This window comes from Zea mays, chromosome 9, assembly GCF_902167145.1.
Source record: "Zea mays cultivar B73 chromosome 9, Zm-B73-REFERENCE-NAM-5.0, whole genome shotgun sequence".
NCBI lineage: Eukaryota > Viridiplantae > Streptophyta > Magnoliopsida > Poales > Poaceae > Zea > Zea mays.
The window spans coordinates 17,539,274-17,564,634 of NC_050104.1; the positions used below are offsets into that span (position 1 = coordinate 17,539,274).

Here is a 25,361-nt window from a genome sequence, read left to right on the forward strand (position 1 = left end):
AAATGCCTCTTATCAAATTTGATGACAATTTCTAAGCAGAGTGGACGTTTCCCCCCCAATAGGAAAAACCATCAGTGGATCATAGAAAATCTCCTTCTCACCTATATGGCACAAGTTTCCCATGGTCATTGATATTATTTTATTACGTTACTTATAGTTCATGAACCGAATTACCTATGAGTCTCTTTTCTCCGTTCCAAAATGTGATATAGACTTTAACAAGTTATCCTAGGTAAAATTACCCTAAATTTAGCGAAATTTATAGAAATGAATAATACTGCTTATATGATATCAAATGAGCACCGCTAGATAAATTATGAAATGTGTCTTTAAAATTTACCCTTTGATGGTGTTAATATTCTTCTCTTTTTAAATTAAATTTGGAACAGTTTATAACTTAATAATTACTTCAAGTAGTACGAAGTCTCTTAGATTTCATGATTATTATAGCATGATTATAGCCCAATTTGCATCTTTTGTTTACATTATTACACGGTTAATGTACCAATGTGTCGGTCAATCTCCTGGCCCGCAGCGAAGTCACTCCATTCATTTACAACCAGGGCACTAGAGTACTAGACACTAGCAGCGTGTAGGATAATAAAGAGACATAAAAATCCCGTGCCGTTACATTTCAAATACTGATTTTTCCGTTCGTTTTTGAATTGTTCGTGAACAACTAGAAACGAGACGAAAACAATTTATCCAGTTTTTTATTATTTTTTGTATTTTTTTCGTTTTCGAGCCATGATGATACCGTTTTTTACTATTTTTATATAATATAAGATATATCTAGTATATATTTTATGCAAGTTACAGATTTTTGTTGTGTTTAAATAAATGAACAGGAGAAAAACAAAAGTTGTAATTACTCTAAATAATATAAATAATGAAGAAGAGTTGTTTGTGTAATTTAATATCGTAGAATTAGGCAACATGTCACTTTATTATGTATTTGTGGAAACTGTAAAATATTTGTCTTCATATTTTCGTTCCGTTAAAAAATGAAAACAAAATAAATTTCGCTGTTTTTCGACCGTTTTGCATCTTAGCAGCGTGGGTGCTTTTGGCATTCTGCCGGCGCCGTGGGTGCTGCGTAGCGTAGGCTCCCACTCGCCCGCCCACCATTCCGTTTCAACCGCTCATCCCACGCCGGAGAAACGGAATCGAATCGACCCGGCGAGCCAGACGGTAAAAATCCGGCCGCCTCATCCCACATTCCCACCGGCCACCGCTGGTCCTGGTCGTTTGGCTGTCTGGCTGGCCGTGCGCGCCCCCTATTCCGCTGCCCACGCCGCGCGAGATGCTGACGCGAGGGCCGAGGGAGGGATAAAGCGCGGCCAGGGTTCAGGGAGCCAGCCACAGGCCACAGCGCACAGCCAGTGCGGCAGGCCGCGCCGCAGCCGGAGCAAAAGGCAGCACCGAAAAGCCCCTTTCCCCCTCGGCCGCATGCCCGCATCCCACATCATGACGATGGCGACGCCGACCCGTCGCTGCGGCACTAGTGCCAGCGCCAGTGCCAGTGCTCACGCAGTGTCGCTGAACGGGCGGTGGAGTGCCAGTGCTCGCGCAGTCGCGCTGAACGGGCGGCCCACCGCCACTGAGTCTGAGACTCGGCAACTCCACTCCCGCCTCGCCCCCGCTTGCTTCTCCGACTTGTGCACCCCCACCGCGCGCGCCACCTTTCGCTTTCGCTTTCCCTTTTGCGCCCCGCATCGCACTTATCTGCTTCCTTGGGCGATTTGGACTGGACGGGGTCGAGTGGGGCGAGAAAAGGGAAGCAAGCTGGGAGAGAAGAATCACACCGGGCCGTGCCGATGGGTGTTTACGAGTAGCAGTTGTATCTCGTTGACCTCACCGCCTGCAGGGCACCAAGGAGGAGATGACTTCCCCGAAGCGGGCAGCAGGGCGGGAAGGGTGCGGATGCTTGGCCGCCGTCGCGCGGGGCCTCCGCGGGGCGTGCTTCCGGCCGGCGGTGACGGCGGACGGTGACGGCGGCGGCTCGGCCAAGGGCAGCCACGTTCACGACGCAGGTGGTGGATTCTTGTTATTCTCTTCTCCTTCCCCCCCAATATAAGTCTGCTTTCAGTCGGTTGGGTTGGTGGATGGTGATCGTTTGTTTGGTCTGAGAAAGATTTGATCCTTCCTGCTTGTTCGTTAGTGGCAAAAGAGTTGGTTTGGCGATTAGCATCTTCTGTGATATATGATTGATGATTTGGTGTGATGATCATATATGTGAATAGGAAGCTCTTTGCTTCTTTGACATGTACTTCTGTTCTGTTCCCAGCATTCTTTGATTGTATTCATTGGAGTTTATCATGAATTTGATCATAGCTAAAGAGCAAATTTAGACTGGCATGCAATGGTTATGAGGTAAATTAAGGGTCAAACTCCAGCGGTTGAACTTTATTTTCTTACGCTTCAGCCGTTGAACTGAAACTCTACTTAGATGTGAGTTGGCTGTTAGTCGCTCAACTTTTCAACAAGCCAAAAGTCATTCTTGGTGGTTTGGCTGATTAGATTGAACTAATACAACATTAGATGATGCATTCAACCTTGTCTTTTTCTCCTTTGCTAGATTACTTGGTGTCAATTCTGTAAACAACTTGCACTATTATTTACAAATTCACGCCAAACTATTTACATGCTCATCGATAAGAAGTAAAAGTCGTATGCTAATCTGATTTGTAAGAAATTCCCCTTCCGGTCTGCCAATAGTCTGTGCTCCTTATCTTTCAATCCAAATAGCTTTCTGTTATATATTGTAGCACATTTCAGTTGCTAACTGAGTTTTCAAATCATACGGAAACAACTGAAGCTGACATGGTAAAAGCTCTAAGAAAGTCTATGGTTCATTGGTTCCAGGAGCCAACTACATTTGACTGTGTTGCTTGCTGCTGTTATGTTATCATATTGCCTGAAAGTGACACCTCCACAAATGATTAACCTGGATAGCATAATAAAACATAATCATGATACTTCAAGTCAACTGGATAGGTTTGATCCTGTATTAAAAGCTGGGAATGACTATGTCAAGTACATAATACTTTGGATCAGTGCCTATCAACTTTATCTAAACATTTTGGATATGTTGGAGCCTAATAGTTTTGGCTTCACTAAATATATTCTATCTTATCTTAGTACCTGCTGTAGGTAAAATTTCTATTTTCTGTGTGATGTTCTCAAGGAACTTTATTTTCTCTGTAGCAGCAGAGACAAGATATCTGAATGCTAGCAATCGGGAGCTTGGTGATCATTTTCAGACAAAACGCGATGGTGAAAATGGTGTTGATGCATCAATTGAAAAGAGAACACCCAAGCTACTTCAGTTTACCTTTCAAGAGTTGAAATCTGCCACGCTTAACTTCAGGCCAGACAGTATTCTTGGGGAGGGTGGGTTCGGTTATGTATTCAAGGGGTGGATTGAGCCAAACAGCACTGCTCCTGCAAAACCTGGCACAGGGGTTACTGTGGCAGTCAAAAGTTTGAAGCCAGATGCGCTTCAAGGTCATAGAGAATGGGTGGTAAGTATTATATGTCATTTTTATTTTTTAATGGAGTGTTGTAGGTATGGTTTTTAAAAATAATCACATTTCCAGGCAGAAGTGGACTTTCTGGGACAGTTGCATCATAAACACCTTGTTAAGCTGATTGGATATTGTATTGAGGATGATCAAAGGTTACTTGTATATGAATTCATGGCACGGGGAAGTCTTGAAAATCATCTTTTCAGAAGTAAGCAATCACCTAACAGAGTTAATGCTTTAAGTTGAGTAGATTTAGTGCCTTTATTACTAATTTGTTTCCCCACTTAGGCCTGGCCAGTTTTTTCTTCACTAAGTCTTCTTTCATTTTTCTGAGCAACCTTGGATTTTTTTGTTCTCTATCCTATGTGACATCAGAGATAATTACATTCTAACTTGATTTGATTATGGTAATGTAGACCTGAACATTTTAGCCTGCCCTTATTAAGTTTGATCTGCGCCAGTTACACCTGTTCAGATCTTCTTAGTTCAATACTAGATGAATTTCGCACACACAAAAGTTGCAATAGTACTGTAGTGAGCAAGGATGCATGCCTACTACCAATGGTGGTGTTCATTCTATTGCTAACTTCTATATTGGTATTAGGTCATACCCATGTAACCATTATTATTTTGAGGGGGGGTAGGGACATTACCAGCTTTTCACAAAGTTGATTTTATTTTATGTGCCTAATCTTGTCAACCATAATCTTTCTATCTGCTTGTTCTTATGATCCTGTCATCTTACTTTGTTTAATCTTGAAGGGGCTCTTCCCCTACCTTGGTCCAACAGGATGAAGATTGCTCTAGGTGCCGCGAAAGGACTAGCCTTCCTCCATGGAGGTCCCAAACCTGTTATTTACAGGGATTTTAAGACATCGAATGTTCTTCTTGATGTGGTACTTTATCTGTTCAATCTGTTTCATATTGTGCTTAGACAATGCATGCTACCTTGTTAATAGTGGTGATTTTACTTCTTTTTTTGAACGTGTGGTGATTTTACTTCTGTAGGAGTACAACGCAAAACTATCTGATTTCGGTTTAGCAAAAGCTGGTCCTCAGGGTGATAAAACTCATGTATCTACTCGGGTTGTTGGCACCTATGGTTATGCTGCACCAGAGTATGTAATGACAGGTATCAGGGATAAACTTTTGACTTCAGTAGCTACCTGTAGCAGAAATTCTGTAGCTTGCTTATCTGTTGCATGTTGGTTCTTTACACTGTTTTTCTGAGCTTGTAGTTATTCTCGTGTTCACTCCATATTGGATAGTAAATTGGCTTAACATTTTTGTCCGAAGACATAAAACTGGGGTGCCATTACAAATGTTCTTCTTTCAAGTGAAACTGTGTTTTTCGTTTTTACATGCAGTAAAGGCTGTAAGGCTGTAGACTTATATAATGAATCTTCTTGGTGATAGAACTAATGTTACATATGATTGCTTCTGTACTATAATTTCGCTTCCATACTAGAGTTCTGTTGTCTCAGTTTGTTCGACTAGCCATAGTCTCAGGAATTGCACATACTTGTTTGTTAATGCATGTGAAGATGGCTTCTATATGCATCTCGTAGTATTCTTTGCACAGGATCTGTATGCTCTACATGATGAAAACTGAAAAACATAACAAAAAGTGTTAGTTTAACGATTCTTTCTTTAAGCAGTTGATATGTCAAGTTTTGTTACTCATGTTATGCATATTGTTCAGGGCACTTGACATCTAAGAGTGATGTTTATAGCTTCGGAGTTGTGCTACTCGAGATGTTGACTGGGAGAAGATCAATGGACAAGAAGCGGCCTACGGGGGAGCAGAACCTGGTTGCATGGGCAAGGCCTTACCTAAATGATCGGCGAAGGCTCTATCAGCTTGTAGATCCTCGCTTGGGGCTGAACTACTCTGTCAAAGGGGTGCAAAAGGTCGCTCAGATCTGCCACTACTGCCTTACCCGTGACAGTAAGTCTCGCCCATCGATGGATGAAGTTGTCAAGCAACTCACACCATTACAAGATCTAAACGACATGGCATCTGCTTCGCCAAGGCCTCGCTCAACTCAGCGCGGTGAGTAGCACATGAACAAAAGTGCCCTTTTACCAGTTTATTATCAGGGTGCAGTTCTGGAAGCACCATCCAAGATGACTGAGAAAGCTCATTGTTTCTATAAAGAATTCAAGCTCACTGCAGTTTACTTTGTGTAACAGGAAAGGTGCATCGATGACAACCCGGTTCTGTTGTAAGAAGAGCAGTGTGGTCCTGGTTGCTTGATGCTTGTTTGGTTTAATTGTATAGCAAAATTAGGTGTTGCCTGCCGATACCTGGAGATGTGACACCGCCTGATGTGTCGCTCAGGTCAGTCACACTGCTCTGCTGTTTGGCTGGTTGCCAAAGCAAGATAACGATGTATCTGGTTGCATCATGTAATAATTATTATAATTACCATTTAACTTCTGGCGGGGGTACATCATGTAATGGTTGGTGTACACCCAGGTTAGTAATCTTAATAGTGTTTGGCTGACAGGCTGAGGGTCAGTAGACGGTGTGCAGTTCGCTTTTTTCAGGGGAAAGGTACAGGTGTTAAATTGTGATTGTACATTTGCTCTTGTTTCCATCATCTTTGGGCTTAATTTGGAGCCACAAAACCGGAGGGAATTGGAGGGCTAAAATCGCCTCTTTATTCAATTTTGAATAAGAAGGGGATTTTAGTCCCTCCAATCCCTCCGGTTTTCGGACTCCCAAACTAGCCCTTAGGCTGGATCCAGCAAGACCCCTAAAGGGTCCTCTATCCTAAGTATAAAGGATCAAACGGTACTCTACGCAACGTCCTCTAAATTTAGAGGACGCTGTTGGATTATCTATATATAGAGTTTCTCTAAACTCTATATATAGAGTTTCTCTAAACGATTATCTATCCATTTAAATACTTTAAATATCCGGTTTAGCAAAAAACTAAAATATGTACAATAAGAGCATGACAAATATATAAAAAATAAAAAATGTCTCTAATATATGTATTTGAGTATAGAGGACGTGATTTAGAGGACGTTGTTGGAGAGGAAAAGATATAGAGGATGAAATCTTTTAGAGGAGACTGAAAATAACGGATATAGAGAATGAATATAAAGGACGTTGCTGGAGATAACCTTAGGGTTTCATTTTTACATGATAGCAACAAACTTGCCCCACCCTACACCCAGGACTTCAATCCCAACCGGGATAGTGTTGAGGTGCACGACCTGTTGGTGCGTTTGATTGGAGAGTCAAATAGAATAGAGTTGCTTCATTCCAGTATTTGAGAATGAAATCGTTGTATTCCGTGTTTGGCAAAAAGAACAGAGTTGTTCCATTTTTTATTTGGTTGAAAAGTAAAATAGAGCGGAGTCGTTCCATTATTTGTTTGGATCGAGAGCCATATGAGTGTAGAGGGGAGAAGATGAAGGAGAGCGCTCACGTCCGGGAGAGCGCTCGCGTCCGATCGTTTTTATAGAGCGGGAGCGTTCCAACTACTTATAGTAAATTTTCATATGGAGATCCAGGAGCCGCTCCACTCTTATTTTGTTGGAAACCAAATAGCCAGAAAATTGGAATGAAGTCATTCTATTCTTCCCCACTCCTCAACCAAACACACCCGACAAACTAGATTCAGTCGGCATTGCTCTCAACACAGTGTTAAACCAACTGCCCAAACCCTAGCAGAACCTGCAGGTGATCTCCTGAGTAAATCTGAAAGTAACAGGAGTAAACAAGGAACTGATCCTACAGCCTGTTGTCAGCGTCCGGGAAACACCGTTCCTCGGCTGCTGCTAAACTGCACTCAAGAATTCGGTACAGGAGACTACCATCATTCTAAGCCTCATGCCTAGGGCTGGACAAAAAACTCGTGGCTCGGTAACTCGCTCGACTCGACTCATTAGTGACTCGACTCGACTCGGTTCGTTTAAAACGAGTCACGAGTTGAGCTAACAATTTAACTCGGTTCTTAACGAGCCAAACTCGAGCTGGCTCGTGAGTTACTCGCGAGCCAAACGAGTTGTGCAAATCTGCAAGGTCCCAGACTCCCAGCCCAGTCACACGGCCCACACAACCACACTCACACAGTCACACGGCGTTCAGCACTTCAGCCCAACCAGGCAGCCACACAAACGTGAAACGGCCCACCCAATCAGCTTGTGCGGCGTGCGCCCAGGCCAGGCCCCAGTGCTTCTTCCACCGACGGCGCTCGTGCGGCCAAGCGTGGGCGCTTGCGCAGTTGCGCTTCTCCCTGCCCTCTCGCCTCTCGGTCTCTCCCTCTCTCTCCCCAAAACCTAAACCCTAGAGCAGCCGGCCGCCGCGATCCGTGGAGCAGAGCAGGATGCAGCGCCGCCGTCTGCCTGTCTTCCCCAAGACCCCGACGGTGCCCTCGGCCCTCACCCTGTCTGGCCGTCTTCCCCGAGACCCCGACAGCGCCGCCATCTGCCCGTCTGCCCTGTTCGGTGGCTGTCCGGCGTCCACTCGCCCATCGCCGGTCGGCGGCTCGCCTCCATGGAAGCCCAAGAACCGGATGGGCGCCGTCTGCCCGTTTGTTTAAGTGAATGAGATGGCTGTTATTTTGTAAATAGTTGTATCTGATATTATATATGTATGGTTGTTGGCTTTATGGCTTATGTCAATTTTGATAACGAGCTGGCTCACGAGTTAATCGAGTCAGACCGAGTTACCAAACGAGCTGAGCCGAGCAGCTTCTCCAGCTCGTTATCATAACGAGTCGAGTCGAGCTAACTCGTTATCATAACGAGCCAACTCGAGTCGAACCGAGCCGAGTCGAGCCAGCTCGATATCCAGCCCTACTCATGCCTAGGGATCTTCCCTGTCCTCTGCCCAAGGAGGTGATTGACACCGGATAACTTTGGGCACCCCAGAAAAAAATGACTATGCATTGTCACATAAGTAGGGGTGACAATAAACTAAATTTTATACTATAAAATTTAAGGACCAAATCAGATTAAAATCAGACATTATTTTTATTCAGTTTTGAACTAAAAATATTTAGGGCCCTACTAAATCATAGAAAAATATTTAAATCGTGACACATTATCACCCTATATATTAGAAGCCACTAAGAGGCTCGGGGCTAGCTAGGGCTGGGACACTCTTAGGCATTGGACAATCTAGGCTGAAATTATCTAAGTCCTTAAGGTCCCTTGTGTCAGCCTCGCAGGGTGTTGATGAGCAAAGTGAACACTAGGGTCGGTCCAATCCTCGTGCTATGGGCCCTATGGAGGGTACAAATGTCCGAGGTGATCTGATTCTAAAATATCTGGCATCACTTAGGCCATCTTCAGCAAATCCGCTATCACATCCCATGTCTTATCCCTTTTAAACTTCACTCTGCAACAGTGTCATCTACTGTCGGCGTTTCGACCCCGGGGGGTCCCTGTACCGACGAGTAAATTGTCGCCGCGTGTCCCAGCCCAGATGGGTCGGCGCGAGACGAAGCACGAAGGGGAGAAACAAGGAGACAGGCGTAAAGGGGAAACCCGCGACCTTCGTGTTTGTCTTGCGCCCAGGTCGGGTGCGCTTGCAGTAGGGGGTTACAAGCGTCCGCGTGGGAGGGGGCGAGAGGCCTGCACGCGCCGTCCCGTCCTCCCGCGCGGCCAACCTTCTCGTACGAGTGCCCTGAGTCTTCCTTTTATAGGCGTAAGGAGAGGGCCCAGGTGTACAATAGGAGATGTAGCAGTGTGCTAACGTGTCTAGCAGAGAGGAGCTAGCGCCCTAAGTACATGCCGTCGTGGCAGCCGGAGAGGTCTTGGCACCCTGTTCATGTGATGTCGTGGCCGTCGGAGGAGTGCTGGAGCCTTGCGGAAGGACAGCTGTCGGGGCTGTCGAGTCTTTGCTGACGTCTTCTTGCTTCCGTAAGGGGCTGAGAGCCGCCATCGTCATGGAGCACGCGGGGCGCCATCATTATTTGTTTACCGGGGCGAGCCAGATGGGACACCGGTCTTGTTCCCCGTAGCCTGAGCTAGCTAGGGGTAGGGTAATGATGGCCCCCCTGTGACGTGGTCGGTCCGAGCCCTGGGCGGGGCGGAGGCTCCTCCGAGGTCGAGGTCGAGTCCGAGCCCCAGGTCGGGCGAGGCGGAGACCATCGTCCAAGGCCAAGGCAGAGTCCGAGCCCTGGGGTCGGGCGAGGCGGAGTTCGTCGTCTTCCGGAGCCGAGGCCGAGTCCGAGCCCTAGGGTCGGGCGAGGCGGAGTTCGTCGTCTTCCGGAGCCGAGGCCGAGTCCGAGCCCTGGGGTCGGGCGAGGCGGAGTTCGTCGTCTTCCGGAGCCGAGGCCGAGTCCGAGCCCTGGGGTCGAGCGAGGCGGAGTTCGTCGTCTTCCGGGGCCAAGGCTGAGTCCTAGCCCTGGGGTCGGGCGAGGCGGAGTTTCCTATGGCGCCCGAGGCCGGACTTGGCTGCTGTCAGCCTCTCTCTGTCGAGTGGCACAACAGTCGGAGCGGCGCAGGCGGCGCTGTCTTCTTGTCAGGCCGGTTAGTGGAGCGGCGAAGTGACTGCGGTCACTTCGGCTCTATCGACTGAAGGGCGCGCGTCAGGATAAGGTGTCAGGCCATCCTCGCATTAAATGCACCTGCGATATGGTCGGTCAGTGTGGCGATCCGGCCAAGGTTGCTTCTCGGCGAAGACTGGGCCTCGGGCGAGCCGAAGGTGTGTCCGTTGCTTGAGGGGGCCCTCGGGCGAGACGCGAATCCTTCGGGGTCGGCTGCCCTTGCCCGAGGTTGGGCTCGGGCGAGGCGAGATCGTGTCCCTTGAGTGGACCGAGCCTTGACTTAATCGCACCCATCAGGCCTTCGCAGCTTTGTGCTGATGGGGGTTACCAGCTGAGATTAGGAGTCTTGGGGGTACCCCTAATTATGGTCCCCGACAGTAGCCCCCGAGCCTCGAAGGGAGTGTTAATACTCGCTTGGAGGCTTTTGTCGCACTTTTTTGCAAGGGGACCGGCCTTTCTCGGTTGCGTTTCGTTCCGGGGGGTGCGCGCGAGCGCACCCGCCGGGTGTAGCCCCCGAGGCCTCGGAGGAGTGGTTTGACTCCTTCGAGGTCTTAATGCGTTTCGTGATGCTTCGGCCGGTCTGGTTGTTCCCTCATGCGAACTGGTCGTAGCCCGGGTGCACAGTCGAGTCCCAAGTTCTCGGGCTGGTATGTTGACGTTGTCAACGGTTTGGCCGGAGCCGGGTTTGCGAGAGCAGCCCCCGAGCCTCCGCACAGAGCGAGAGGACGGTCAAGGACAGACTCGACTTTTTTACATACGCCCCTGCGTCGCCTTTCCGCAAGGAGGAGGGGGGAAAGCGCCATGTTGCCCTCGGAGGGCGCCGAACATGGTGTCTCCACTGAGTTGCTAACGGGTAATCCGAGTGAACGCCCGTGCCCCATTCGTTAGGGGTCGGCTAGTGGCCCGGAGGCACGCTCCAAAAGTACCTGCGGGTGATTTGCCGGACCCGGTCCCCTTTTGATGGGGTCCGAGGGCTCGATGCCTCCCTCTGGTGGGATTCCGTTACAAAATCGTTCCCGTTGGTCTCGAAAATGTCCTAGGGTACCTCGGGAGCGCAGCCCGAGCCTTGGTTATGTATCGAACGTACCCAGGGTCATCCCTCGCTCTGCGTCTGAGGTGGCTGTCGAACCCTTCGGGGGCCAGCCTACGAACCCCTGATCAGTAGTGGGCGCGGGGCCCGAGTGGCCTGAGGCGGCCGTTGAACCCTTCCGAGGGGCCGGCCTTCGAACCTCTGACCAGTAGTGGGCGCGGAGACCGAGTGCTCTCAGGCGGCTGTTGAACTCTTCCGAGGGGCCAGCCTTCGAACCTCTGATCAGTAGGGGGCTCGAAGCCTGCTTCCTTCGCGGAGAAGGATCCCTTTCGGGGTGTCCCCTTTCCCGGTCCCTGTTGTAAGAGAGAGAAAGAGGGAGAGGAAAAGGATACGAAATCGAACGACGTGGCGCACCTTTTTTGACGCAGTCATCATGGCGGAAGCGAAGCGTCGCCTGCTTCGCCTGCCAAAGGTGCTGCCTGTCTTGCCGCAGAGTTAATGCGACGGGACGAGTGGTTCGCGGGGCAGCCGTTGCGCATGCGTGAGCCGTTCGAGGAACGGGTGTCTCGCTTCGAGTTTTGAATCTCGCGGCGGGTTCGGGCGAAGTGTTGAACGGGTCTTGCCCTGGCCTTCATATATTCGAGAGAGGGACCGGTGGCGGTTTTCTACTCTACTGCTCGCCTCCCACTTAGGTTTTCGCACCCCGAGGGAATAGCCAGAGAAAGGAAACCGCGCGCCTCGCCCTCTCCGCCGCCACCTCTTCTGCTTGGTGATGGCTGACCGGGTGACCATTGTTTCGCCGCGCGACCCGTGGCCTTTCTCCACCGTCACGGCGGATGACCTGGAGGCCCTTGTTGCTGATGGTTTGCTTCGCCCTCTCTCCGGTGACTCGCAGCCGGAGTGGATGGCCCCCTCGAGCAGAGCCGCCCCGTCCCCACCGCCGGGTTATGTGGTGAGCTTCGTCTCCTTTCACGAGCGAGGGTTCGGAGTGCCGGCGAGCCGTTTTATGCGGGCGATTCTGCACATCTACGGGGTGGAGCTGCACAACATTAGTCCCAACTCCATCTCGCAAGCCGCCATCTTCGCGGCAGTTTGTGAAGGATACTTGGGGATTGCCCCCCACTGGGACTTGTGGACCCATCTTTTCTCTGCGGAGCTTTTTGCCTTGCCGACGGGGGAAAGAAGGGTTCGCATGGCGGTGCGGGCCGGTGGCTGCATCCTCCAGCTAAGGCAGGCGCGGGCGCTGCAGTACATCCCTGCCATCCTCGCGTCTTCGAACAAAGGGTGGCAGCGCCGGTGGTTTATCTCCGAAATGACGATGGGAGGCTCCCGTTGTTTTCTCAACGAGTGGTGACCACCGCCGCCGAGAACTGGCGCTACGGGACCCCGCGCGACAGACAGAAGAATCTCCAGCCCCTTTTGAAGGCCTTGGAGGAGCTGCGAGGAAAAGGGCTCACCGCCGCGGGGGTGGTTGCTGCCATTCATCACCGGAGGGTGCTCCCTTTGACAGAGCGGCGGCTGCCGCTTTGGGAGATGACGCCGGGGGTTGACTTGGAGGGTTTGCGGATGTCCTCGGATCCCCTTCCCGTCGACGACCTCCACAGTCGGGTAGCCGGCACGTTAGGGAAGCCGGACGCCGGCGCCCTCTCCCAGCTCTTGATGCATCCCGACCGCGGGTGTGTGTCCCTGGTGAGTGTCCGCTCCTTCTTTCTTCTTGTGTCGGATTGCCCTTGGTTCTCATAGCCGAGACTTTTTGCCTGTCTCCAGGAGGTAGGGCATCACAAGCCTTCCCTGCCACCGGTCCCGGAGGACGCGGTGGACCGAGCTGCGCGGAGGGTCGCCGCGGAGAAGAGGAATGAGAAGAAGGACGCGAAGAAGGCTCGGGCCCGCGAGCGGACGCGGGCTCGGGACGCCTTGGAAAGGCTCCGTCGTCGGCAGGAGAGGGATGGGCTCCCGAGGGAGCCGTCGCCGGAGACGCCTGACGACGACGACGACGATGAAGACGATGATGAAGACGACGATATGGCTGCCCGCCTCGGCCTCAGCCCGGACCTGGGGCTGGGCCAGGGGTCGTCAAGCCAGCCCCCGAGCGGGCTGGTGTCGTCGGTATCTGGGGCCGGGACGTCGGGGTCCCGGTCCGAAGAGCGGGGGCAGACCGAGGGGGTACTTGACCCCTCGGCCGAGGTAGTTGAGGTGACCTAGGGGAGTCAGGCCGAGCTGCCTGTTCCTCGAGAACTGTCGCCCGTGCCGACTGCACAGGGGGGCGGTCCTCGGGTCGTCGTGGCTGCGTCTGGGCAGTCCGTCCCTCGGGTGCCTCGGGCGCCCAAGGCGAGGACGGTACCGAAGCCGGCAGCGGGGCAGACCTCGGCGGTACCTTCGGGGATCGAGGTTCGAGAGACCTCCCCCAGGCATGGTTGATTATGGCCCGGAGTGGGTAAGTATCTTAGGATATCTTCATCCTGGCTCCTCCTTCGTATGTCCTGATCATGTTTTTCCTTTTCTCCTTAGCAAGCGGAGGCACGGTTCGACCGGTCTGGCTCCCCGGAAGGTCCTCAAGACGGCGTCGGCTTCTGCGGCTAGTGCCGCGCCGGGCCTCGCCGGCCAGCTGACCCCCTCGCAAGACGCCCCACAGCGGGGGGCTCAGGCGGCACAAGTTGCCGTGGGGCGAGCTCCCGAGGCTGACTTCTCTGGCGAGGTGGCCGTCGCGTCGGGGGAGGCTGCTGGCGCAACTGTGGCTTTGAACCCACCGGACATGTCGCCGGCGCTGGCACCGGCTGTTGCCGTTCTGACCGTGGAGTCACCCGTCGCCGCCGATGCTGAGATGGCCGAGGCGTCGCTACTTGGTGCCTCGGAGGAGGGGGGCACGGAACCGCGACCCGTCCCGGGGAGCGGCAACCTTGTCCCCGCGCGACGCGGTTCCGACGGGCGGCGTCAGTTGCTTCGGTTCCGGACCCGTGGGGCCTCGGATCCCCTCTTCGTTCTTGACGACGAGCGAGAGGAGCAGTCTTGGGATGGGCTTCGCGAGTGTGCCGAGGCGACGGTGGGGTCGCTTCGGTCGACCTTGAAGGTCTTTTGCAGGGACGTTCCCAAGATCCTCCAGGTAATGATTTCGAGCATACCTTTCACGTGATCAAGGCATTCTTTGTGACGCCCCGCTTCCTTTCCTCAGGATCTGACGGATATGAGCGCCGCCAAGTCGTCGTTCATCCGCCGCGGGGTCGATGTCTGGGGTTCGTTGCGGTCCCTGAGGACCACGCTTGCCGGGGCTACCGAGCGCCTCTCCCAATGGAGCGCCGAGGTGGCGGACCTTCGGTTGCTCTGTGTCGATCTGGGAGCAGAGGCATCGGCGGCACACACAGAGGCGCGGCGGCAGCAGTCAGAGCTTGACCAGGTCGTCGGCGAGCGGGACCAATCTCGGGGCCGGGCCGCCGAGGCTGAAAGCCGGGCTGAGGCTCTTGGGGTCCAGTTAGCCGAGGCGTCTGCTCGGGCCGGAGCCCTTGCGGCAGACCTAGCCGTGGCCCAAGCCGCATCCTCGGAGCATCGTGCCCGAGCCGAAGGTATGTCTTGGCTGTTTTAAGATGTTGTTTCAGCTCCATTCCTCAACTCGTGTTTGAGGTCTTCTACTTTGGCTATTTGCAGAGCTTGAGTCTGCCCTCGATGAGTCTACCAAGGCACTTGCCCAGGCGGCCGAGCAGAAGGAGGCCGATCGTGCGGCCATGTCCGAGGCCATCTCGGCCTTCTGCCGGGTCTTTGGTTCCGACGACGTCCCCTCGGGAAGCTCCCCTCAGAGTCGCCTGCAGGCCTTGGGTGACCACGCGCGCGACAGACTCCGCGAGGCGCTGCATCACGACGTCAGGCGGGCCTTCGTCGTGCTCGCTTCCCACTACGACGTGGATCTGGAGCGAGTCAGCGAGGGATATTGCCTTCCCGACGAAGATGAAGCTGCCCTGGCCGAAGTTCAGAGGCTTGACGCGGCCGCTGCGGGCCCAAGCGCGGTGCTGGCGACCACCTTCGAAGTCGAGATCCTTCCGCTCGTGCCGTCGTCCGAGGCCGGGGCGGATCTTGCCGAGGGTGGGGACGACGCCGAGGGCGCGGCTCCTTCTCCGGGCGACGCCTGATTCTGCCGGAGCAGTTTATTTTGAATGCATATGTGTCTTTTGCGGCCGTCGAGGCCTGAATACTTCATTATCGTAATATAAGGTCATGTCTCTTTTCCTCCTGTTTTGCGTATCCGGACTCGTTCGTCAGTAGCAAGATTGCTTACCCAAGTAAGTTATTTTTCGTGGTAGGCGACGAGTGGGGTATCCGTATCCCAGAGGCGTAGGAATCCCTCGGCTCGGTCGGCCTTGCCACTTACATGCACCCTTATTCGTTTCTTGGGGTCCTGTTACTCATATAGCCGGGAGACGCGAAAGTCTTTTTTATGGAAGACTTTTTTCGAGGAAAGTTTTGACACGGAGGGGGTTCCCTCCTTCTAGCCCCCGAGGGAGGGTCGGGCTTTGCCGAGGCAAGGCTGACCCTTCCTTGATGGTTAGACTTTGTGTGTGGATGAGGTGTACGAATGACTTGAAAGCTTCTTAAGGGTAGAAGCGACGTAGCTGTCGGATGTTCCAAGCGTTGCTGTAGACTTCGCCTTGACTGTTGGCCAGCTTGTATGTCCCGGGCTTCAGAACCTTGGCAATGACGAATGGCCCTTCCCAGGGGGGCGTGATCTTGTGCCGCCCTCGGGCGTCTTGTCGTAGCCGAAGCACCAAGTCGCCCACCTGGTGGTCTCGGGGCCGAACCCCTCGGGCGCAGTAGCGTCGCAGGGACTGCTGATACTGCGCCGAGTGTAGTAAGGCCACGTCCCGAGTCTTCTCGGTTAGCTCGATTGCTTCGGTCGCCGTAGGCCCTCGTCCTCGGGGAACCGTATTCTAAGTCTGTGGGCAAGATGGCCTCGGCCCCATAGACTAGAAAGAACGGTGTGAAGCTCGTGGCTCGGCTCGGCGTTGTCCTCAGACTCCAGACCACCGAGGGGAGCTCCTTCATCCGTCGCTTGCCGAACTTGTTGAGGTCGTTGTAGATCCGTGGCTTGAGTCCTTGCATAATCATGTCGTTGGCACACTCTACTTGCCCATTCGTCATGGGGTGAGCCACGACGGCCCAGTCCACCCGGATGTGGTGATCCTCGCAGAAGTCCAGGAACTTTCTGCCGGTGAACTGGGTGCCGTTGTCGGTGATGATGGAGTTCGGGACCCCAAAGCGATGGATGATGTTGGTAAAGAACGCCACCGCCTGTTCGGACCTGATGCTGTTTAGGGGTCGGACCTCGATCCACTTGGAGAATTTGTCGATGGCGACCAGCAGGTGCGTGTAGCCCCCGGGTGCCTTCTTCAAGGGACCGACGAGGTCCAGGCCCCACACAGCAAACGGCCAGGTGATGGGTATTGTCTGCAGAGCCTGAGCGGGCAGGATGGTCTGCCTTGCATAGAATTGACACCCTTGGCAGATGCGGACAATTCTAGTGACGTCAGCCACCGCGGTCGGCCAGTAGAAACCTTGTCGGAAGGCGTTTCCAACAAGGGCTCGAGGCGCTGTGTGATGCCCGCAAGCTCCCGAGTGTATTTCTTGTAAGAGCTCCTGGCCGTCGGCGATGGATATGCATCGCTGGAGGATGCCTGAGGGGCTGTGGTGGTAGAGCTCCTTCCCGTCCCCCAGCAAGACGAACGACTTGGCGCGCCGCGCCAGTCGCTGAGCTTCGGCTCGGTCGAGGGGCAGCTCTCCTCGGTGGAGATATTGCAGGTACGGGGTCTGCCAGTTTCGATTAGGCGTGACCCCGCTCCGCTCTTCCTCGACGCACAGTGCCTCACCCTCGGGGGCCAAGGGTGCCTCGGGCTGAGCCGAGGGCGCCTCGGGCTGGGCCGAGGCCTTCTCGGGCTCGGGCGTGTCGTCGGTCTTGACTGAGGGTTGATGTAGGTCTCGGGAGAAGACGTCCGGGGGAACCGTTGTTCGTCCCGAGGCTATCTTAGCCAGTTCGTCCGCAGTCTCGTTGTATCGTCGGGCGACATGGTTGAGCTCGAGCCCGTAGAACTTGTCTTCCAGGCGCCGAACCTCGTCGCAGTAGGCTTCCATCTTCGGGTCGCGGCAGTGGGAGTTCTTCATGACTTGGTCGATGACAAGCTGCGAGTCACCGCGAGCGTCGAGGCATCGGACCCCTAGCTCGATTGCGATGCGCAACCCGTTGACCAGAGCCTCGTACTCAACCACGTTGTTGGACGCCGGGAAATGGAGGCGCAACACGTAGCGGAGGTGCTTTCCGAGGGGCGAGATGAAGAGCAGGCACGCGCCTGCCCCTGTTTTCATCAGCGATCCGTCGAAAAACATGGTCCAGAGTTCCGGTTGGATCGGAACTGCCGGGAGCTGGGTGTCGACCCATTCAGCCACAAAGTCCGCCAAGACTTGGGACTTGATGGCCTTCCGAGGGGCGAACGAGATTGTCTCGCCCATGATTTCCACCGCCCACTTTGCAATCCTGCCCGAGGCCTCTCGGCACTGGATGATCTCCCTCAGGGGGAAGGATGACACCACAGTCACCGGATGAGACTCGAAGTAGTGTCGCAACTTCCGCCGCGTCAGAATCACCGCGTACAACAGCTTCTGAATTTGTGGGTAGCGGATCTTGGTCTCGGACAGTACCTCACTGATGTAGACCGGCCTCTGGACGGGCAAAGTATGCCCTTCTTCTCGTCTCTCAACCACGATCGCGGCGCTGACCACCTGAGTGGTTGCGGCGACGTAGATCAAGAGGGCTTCTCCAGCAGCGGGGGGCACCAAGATGGGCGCGCTCGTGAGGAGCGCCTTCAGGTTCCCGAGGGCTTCCTCGGCCTCAGGGGTCCAAGTGAAGCACTCGGCCTTTCTTAAGAGGCGGTACAGGGGTAGGCCTCTTTCGCCGAGGCGCGAGCTGAAGCGGCTCAGAGCCGCAAGGCATCCCATGACCCTATGTACGCCTTTCAAGTCCTTGATGGGCCCCATGTTGGTGATGGCCGCGATTTTCTCCGGGTTGGCCTCGATGCCCCGCTCGGAGACGATGAACCCCAAGAGCATGCCTCGGGGTACTCCGAAGACGCACTTCTCGGGATTGAGTTTTACGCCTTTCGCCTTGAGACACCGGAATGTCGTTTCAAGGTCGGAAAGGAGGTCGGAGGCTTTCCTCGTCTTGACTATGATGTCATCGACGTAAGCCTCGACCGTTCGACCGATGTGTTGGCCGAACACGTGGTTCATGCACCTTTGGTATGTCGCACCCGCATTCCTCAAACCAAACGGCATAGTAACGTAGCAGTACATGCCGAAAGGTGTGATGAAAGAAGTCGCGAGCTGGTCGGACTCTTTCATCCTGATTTGGTGATACCCTGAGTAGGCATCGAGGAAAAACAGGGTTTCGCACCCAGCAGTGGAATCCACGATTTGATCGATGCGAGGCAGAGGATAGGGAACTTTCGGACATGCTTTGTTCAGACCAGTGTAGTCTACACACATGCGCCATTTCCCTCCTTTCTTTCTCACAAGCACAGGGTTGGCAAGCCATTCGGGATGGAATACCTCTTTGATGAACCCTGCTACCATCAGCTTGTGGATCTCCTCGCCTATGGCTCTGCGCTTTTCTTCGTCGAATCGGCGCAGAGGCTGCTTCACGGGTCAGGCTCCAGCTCGGATGTCCAGCGAGTGCTCGGCGACATCCCTCGGTATGCCGGGCATGTCCGAGGGACTCCACGCGAAAACGTTGGCATTTGCGTGGAGAAAGTCGACGAGCACTGCTTCCTATTTGGGGTCGAGCTCGGAGCCGATCCGGACCTGCTTGGAGGCGTCGTTGCTGGGGTCGAGAGGGACGGATTTGACCGTCTCTGCTGGCTCGAAGTTGCCGGCATGGCGCTTCACGTCTGGCGCCTCCTTGGAGAGGCTCTCTAGGTCGGCGATGAGGGCCTCGGATTCGGCGAGGGCCTCGGCGTACTCCACGCACTCCACGTCGCATTCGTACGCGTGCCGGTACATGGGGCCGACGGTGATGACCCTGTTGGGGCCTGACATCTTGAGCTTGAGGTTGGTGTAGTTGGGAACGGCCATGAACTTGGCGTAGCATGGCCTCCCCAACACTGCGTGGTAGGTTCCTCGGAACCCGACCACCTCGAACGTGAGGGTTTCCCTTCGGAAGTTGGAGGGAGTCCCGAAGCAGACGGGTAGATCGAGTTGTCCGAGGGGCTGGACGCGTTTCCCGGGAATGATCCCGTGAAAAGGTGTCGCGCCCGCCCGGACCGAGGACAGATCGATCCGCAGGAGCCCGAGGGTCTCGGCGTAGATGATGTTGAGGCTGCTGCCTCCGTCCATGAGGACCTTGGTGAGCCTGACGTTGCCGATGATGGGGTCGACAATGAGCGGATATTTCCCCGGGCTCGGCACGCGGTCAGGGTGGTCGCCCTGGTCGAAGGTGATGGGCTTGTCGGACCAGTCCAGGTAGACTGGCGCCGCCACCTTTACCGAGCAGACCTCCCGACGCTCTTGCTTGCGGTGCCGAGCCGAGGCGTTCGCCACTTGCCCACCGTAGATCATGAAGCAGTCGTGGACCTCGGGGAACTCCCCTGCCTTGTGATCCTCCTTCTTATCGTTGTTGTGAGCCCTGCCACCTTCCGCAGGTGGCCCGGCCTTGTGAAAGTGGCACCGAAGCATGGAGCACTCCTCAAGGGTGTGCTTGACGGGCCCCTGATGATAGAGGCACGACTCCTTGAGCATCTTGTCGAAGAGATTGGCGCCTCCGGGAGGTTTCTGAGGGTTCTTGTACTCAGCGGCGGCGACAAGGTCCGTGTCGGCGGCGTCGCGTTTTGCTTGCGACTTCTTCTTGCCTTTCTTCTTGGTGCCGCGCTGAGTGGACGCCTCGGGGACATCTTCCGGCTGGCGGCCCTAGGGCTGCTTGTCCTTCCGGAAGATGGCCTCAACCACCTCCTGGCCAGAGGCGAACTTGGTGGCGATGTCCATCAGCTCGCTCGCCCTGGTGGGGGTCTTGCGACCCAGCTTGCTCACCAGGTCGCGGCAGGTGGTGCCGGCGAGGAACGTGCCGATGACATCCGAGTCGGTGACGTTGGGTAGCTCGGTGCGCTGCTTCGAAAATCGCCGGATGTAGTCCCAGAGAGACTCTCCCGGCTGCTGGCGGCAGCTTCGGAGATCCCAGGAGTTCCCAGGGCGCACGTACGTGCCCTGGAAGTTGCCAGCGAAGGTTTGGACCAGGTCGTCCCAGTTGGAGATCTGCCCCGGGGGCAGATGCTCCAGCCAGGCTCGAGCGGTGTCGGAGAGGAACAGGGGGAGGTTGCGGATGATGAGGTTGTCATCGTCCGTTCCACCCAGTTGGCAGGCCAGCCGGTAGTCCGCGAGCCACAGTTCCGACCTCGTCTCCCCCGAGTACTTTGTGATAGTAGTCGGGGTTCGGAACCGGGTCGGGAACGGCGCCCGTCGTATGGCCCGGCTGAAAGCCTACGGACCGGGTGGTTCGGGCGAGGGACTCCGATCCTCCTCGCTGTCGTAGCGTCCCCCACGCCTGGGGTGGTAGCCTCAGCGCACCCTCTCGTCAAGGTGGGTTCGACGATTGCGGTGGTGGTGCTCGTTGCCGAGGCGACCCGGGGCCGCAGGCGCTGTGTTGCGCGTGCGCCCGGTGTGGACCGAGGCTTCCCGCATGAATCGGGAAGTCACGGTGCGATGCTCCGAGGGGTACCTCTGCCTTCGGGAGGTAGAGCTTTCGGCCCATCGGACCGCGACATCCTCCAGGAGATTCTTGAGCTCTCCCTGGATACGCCACCCTTCGGTGGTTGATGGCTCCGGCATCGCGCGGAGAAGTATCGCTGCTGCAGCCAGGTTCTGGCCGACCCCACTGGAAGCCGGTGGTGGCCTTGCCCTGACATCATCGGCGATGCGGTGCTAGATGCCCTGGGGTAGATGACGCGCTTCTCCGGCCGGAGCTTGGCCAGCCCATTCCTGCCCGATGTCCCGGCGGAACGGCTCAAGTGTTCCTGCTCCCTCGTCGAGCCTGGCCTGCACCTCGCGGATTTGCTCGAGCTGTGTGTGACACCCCAGTGTCACCTAGGGTTTCTCTTAAAATTCCAAACCAAGAACCATCATTTTATGTGAACCAAAGTAAGCATGAGCATCAAATTAACTTAAGAGTAAAGAATCCACCAAGCATATACTTAAAAGTATCATGATCAAAACAAATGGGTCTTTCAAAAAGGTAATAATGTTGCAACCCTAATAAAAACCCTAAGTGAGCCCCATGAGCAAAATTCAAGAAAATAAGGAAAAGGGTATGAAAAATTTAAAATCATGGCTTGAGCCAATTATAAACATTGAAGTATATTCATTAAGCAACAAGAAAGGTTGAGAAAGCTTGGCCAAAACAACTCAAATAAAACCCCAAATCAAGCTTCTCATGTGGGGACTTAATGGGAATTCTGAAATTCAGAATTCTGAAATTCAGACCTTGAGCCAAAGATCAAGCATGTTCACCTTGATCCCTAACTCGAATCCTAATGGCCCCATTAACAAAAATGTGCCTAACTAACCCCTCTGTCGTGTGCTAGGAGATGGCATTGGGACGCGTGCCTCGGACACGTCAAACCAGAGATCTTCTCCCTGTGTGTGGCAGTGAGACAAACAGGATTTCTCCCCTCTCTATCTCTTAATCCAATCAGCAAAACTTGCTAGCCTCCACACACAAACAACAAAGGGACCTGAGAGGAAGAGATCTCTCAACGGGATCATGGCCATAATCTCAAAGATTTGGGGCCAGTCCGCGCTTGAGCTTGACCTCTCTTTGCGCTGCCTCGTGCTCGACGCTGTGCCAGGCGCCAGAGCGCGCACTGGCGTTCGCCGCGCACGCCCCGAGCGCTTGTCAGAGCCCCGCCCTCGGCCGTGCTCGCCCGCGCCTATAAAGCCTCCCCGGGCGCGCCTCACTTCACCCCGCGCTCACCAGCACCGGCCAGCCACCCCTCCTTAGCTCCGGCGAGCTCATTTCCGCCCGCCATTGCCGCCAGAGCTTCGGCCACCGTGGCCAGCCCACTCCAGCCACCCCCAAGTCGAGCCAGTGCTTCGGCTAGCTCCGCCAGTGGCCTGTGAAGCTTTCCAAGCCCTCGGACCCGGCAGGACTTCACCGGAAGCCCGAGATCGACTTCACCGGACTTTGGTCTTTCGCCGCCGCGCGTGGACAGAGCTAACCAGTGAGTCTTCGTCCAATTCCTTGCACCCACATCTTCTCTGGCAACCCATGAAGCTCTCTGACCCGTTCAATTGAACTATCTCGCCGTGAGCAGGCCGGACTCCTCGCCGCCGACGAGCATCCCCGCCTGCGCACGTGGACCGGCCAACTCCGACCATCCCCGACGGCGACCCGCACACCGTTGTGATCCCCAAGACCTCCCCTACGTCCTCGACCACTTCACTGGAGCAATCTTGCCGCCGGTAAGCCCCTCCGCCCTTTCTTCCGACGCGGTTACTGTTTAAGTTAGGAGAAGGACCTCGGGTTAGGATTAGAAGAACCCGAGGGGTTTTCTATAACGTCAGTGACTCATTTGAATAGTAGCCCAGGGACTGATCCGCGAAGAAAACTTAAACCACCCGCCAGGGACCCCAGTGCAAAGTAGTTTTCCATTTAATCAATTTTGTTAATCTTTTTAAATAACCAGAGAACTTATAAAATCCATAACTTGATGAATTCTTAATCAAAAGCTACCAAACTAATTTTGCTAGATCCTAAATATTATGAACTATCATTTAAAAATGATAAACCCTATGCTTTCTGTTCTAAATTTTAGAATTTAAAATTAAAAACAGAAACTGACCAAGCCTTGTTTAATTAAGGAAAAATTGTTTTTCTTCTGTACTGAACCTAAGAAAATTTGTAGGTATTCAAACCACATTTAGACACTGTTTAAAATAGTAGGAACCCCAGCATTGAAGAATATGATGTAGATATTCATTTAAAGCTATTTTGCCCAAAACTTAGGAAAAATCAGAAAGGCATTAGAAATTAAGGAACAGTGATTAGAATTATTTTTCCTAGTTTGCTTAAGTAACATAGAACCTAGGAAAAATAAAGAAACCATTAGTCCAGATCAGTTTTAAATTAAAATGTTTTATTTAGCATTATTTGAACTAAAAATCAATTATTAGAATTACAAAACTATACCCAAAATGGATAATAAAAATCCAGTGGACTTACAACCACCAGAGCCCCACTGCAAAAAATAATGAACACCTCAGCCCAATATTTTAAGTAAGGAAAATAAATATAAAATGATAATGAGGCATTTTCCAAATAAATCATGAACAACCCCTAATGATGTAATAATGGGCAACCAAAAATTTGCTAAGTCCATAATGAGAGAAACCACCAGAGAAAAATGCAAACCCATGAAAAAGGAGCAAACTCATACCTATTGCTAATGATTTATGAGAAAGGCCACTTAATCCAAATAATGCATACCACCCCTTTCCTTAAGCAAAAAGATGCCAAACTTCAGAATGATTGCTCTTGCGCAAAACAAAAGCTAAGAAAAATAAGAACTCTGTTGTTTGATATTTTTCAAATATAGTGGTAGTAGAAAGCACCTATTTGGCTAGAAATTTGAGAAAACCATAGTAAAATAGCTAAAAGGTATTAATGGCTAGAAATTTGTATCAAGTCATGTTATAGCACCTAAAAGCCAGCAAAAATAAGTTTTAGGGAATTACCCACTGTTAAATAATAGTTGTAGTTCAAAGCACCCCTTCTGCCCTAAAATTTGATAATTTTGTCCAGAGAAAACTATTCACTTTCTGATCCCCAAATTTTGAGACAGAGAAATATACACCAGTACCAAGCCACTGTAATTTTTGCAGAATTTTTTTAAAGCAACTTGTAGTTCAAACCCACTCCAAAACATTAAAGAGAATAAAAGAAAAGGAAAGAAGAAATAAACCTCACCCCAATAAGTCTAACTTGAGTACTTATCAATTCTCACTAAGGCTTAAAAAGAATTCAGTGGAACCCCAAAAATAAACCTACCACTTACCTTAGATAAAGTTTGACCCAATTTACCAAGTATACCACCCCAGGGTCTTACATAAGTAAAGTTAACCTTGTCTAACTCAAGTAGATCATACACCGTCAAAAGTTGTAATTTCTAAAGCACCTATCATATCATGCATGTATCTTACACATTGTATTCATTAGATTGTAATCTTGCTGACGGAGAGTACATGCTCATCCTCGAGCAAGGATCTGTCCAAGAGGAGGACCAGGAGCAAGCTTCTGAGGCTGCTGTTGAGGATCTCCCCGCAGCCCCAGCAATTGAAGGCAAGCCCCGGTTTATATGCATAACTGTATTATTATATGCTACTTTACTACACTTAATGCTTGTAGGATTGCAATGTGCACTTAAGTGTAGGAGTTGCTTGAAACCTCTAGTTGCATGAACTTAGGATTCCTTTTTGAGATGAATACTAGTATGCTAGGTCGAGTAGCTGCTTGCAAATCAGGATCTCAGTAGAAGTCGAGTGATTTTTCTAGCACTCGCGCGAGGTCAGAAATTGGTTGTATTCATCTTGATAACGGGATATATGTTAGTCTATGGACTTGGATCCAGGGAGGATGCCTTGTCCATGAGACGGGAAAAAGGAATTAAGGATTAATGTGTGGATACCTGAGTCAAGCTTTTGAACGTACTAAGCACATGCCGGGAAAAATGGTAACCGGTAAACCTAGTACCTGAGTGAAGCCGGGCGCGGACTTTATCCCTCATGCGACCTGAGACTGGGTCTCCCATGCTAGCTATGGTGGGTACAAGTGCGGTCACTGCACGGCGGCAGCCGGGGTCAGTGGAGCATTGTATCTCAAGGCGGTGAGGCCTAGACGCGAACGGGGAATCGATGGGGACGGTTGTCATGTGTAGGGTCGGAGTACCCTGACATGCCGTGTGTTTAGGTTTACCTTGCAAGGTTAAAACTCGATTCGAATCGTCTGCTTCTCGCAGCTAATGAGACTGCTTGACCCCTTGTACTGCATCGAGTAAGAAGTGAAATGAGGTTACATGAGATAATTTTTTGATTGAACTAAATGCTTGTCACCATGTATGCTTAGAAGGAGCAAATCTAGCTAAGTTAATGATGATAGAACTTGAAAAGCTAAAAATTGATTTTAGAGACAGCTAGTGCTTTTGGCAAACCAAACCCCTCAGCCAAACAGTTGCATAGTCTAGAGGTAGAGGAGTAGACTCCTCACACCGGTTAAGTCTAGCT

General features: G+C 52.6%; 1 protein-coding gene across 2 annotated transcripts; it reads left to right on the forward strand.

The window, feature by feature from the left end:
• Positions 1-1,366: 1,366 nt before the first annotated feature.
• Positions 1,367-6,111, forward strand: LOC109942244 (receptor-like serine/threonine-protein kinase At3g01300). Of its 2 annotated transcripts, none has more exons than XM_020544068.3 (7): positions 1,367-2,033; positions 3,211-3,524; positions 3,600-3,735; positions 4,290-4,423; positions 4,536-4,659; positions 5,230-5,580; positions 5,721-6,111. In XM_020544068.3, exons 1-7 carry the CDS (start codon positions 1,883-1,885, stop codon positions 5,735-5,737), a joined length of 1,227 nt encoding a protein of 408 aa, XP_020399657.1. In that variant the 5' UTR covers positions 1,367-1,882; the 3' UTR covers positions 5,738-6,111. The 2 variants fall into 2 exon arrangements, with proteins under 2 accessions (XP_020399657.1, XP_020399656.1); XM_020544067.3 differs by having other exon boundaries at positions 1,368-2,033; positions 3,208-3,524.
• Positions 6,112-25,361: the final 19,250 nt, after the last annotated feature.

Bases quoted from the DNA above. Each gene is read 5' to 3' on its own strand.
- LOC109942244 (XM_020544067.3), top strand. From the start codon at position 1,883: ATGACTTCCCCGAAGCGGGCAGCAGGGCGGGAAGGGTGCGGATGCTTG. The intron at 2,034-3,207 runs GTGGTGGATTCT...TTTTCTCTGTAG, and splicing joins CAGCCACGTTCACGACGCAG to CAGCAGAGACAAGATATCTG. The intron at 4,660-5,229 runs GTATCAGGGATA...CATATTGTTCAG, and splicing joins ACCAGAGTATGTAATGACAG to GGCACTTGACATCTAAGAGT.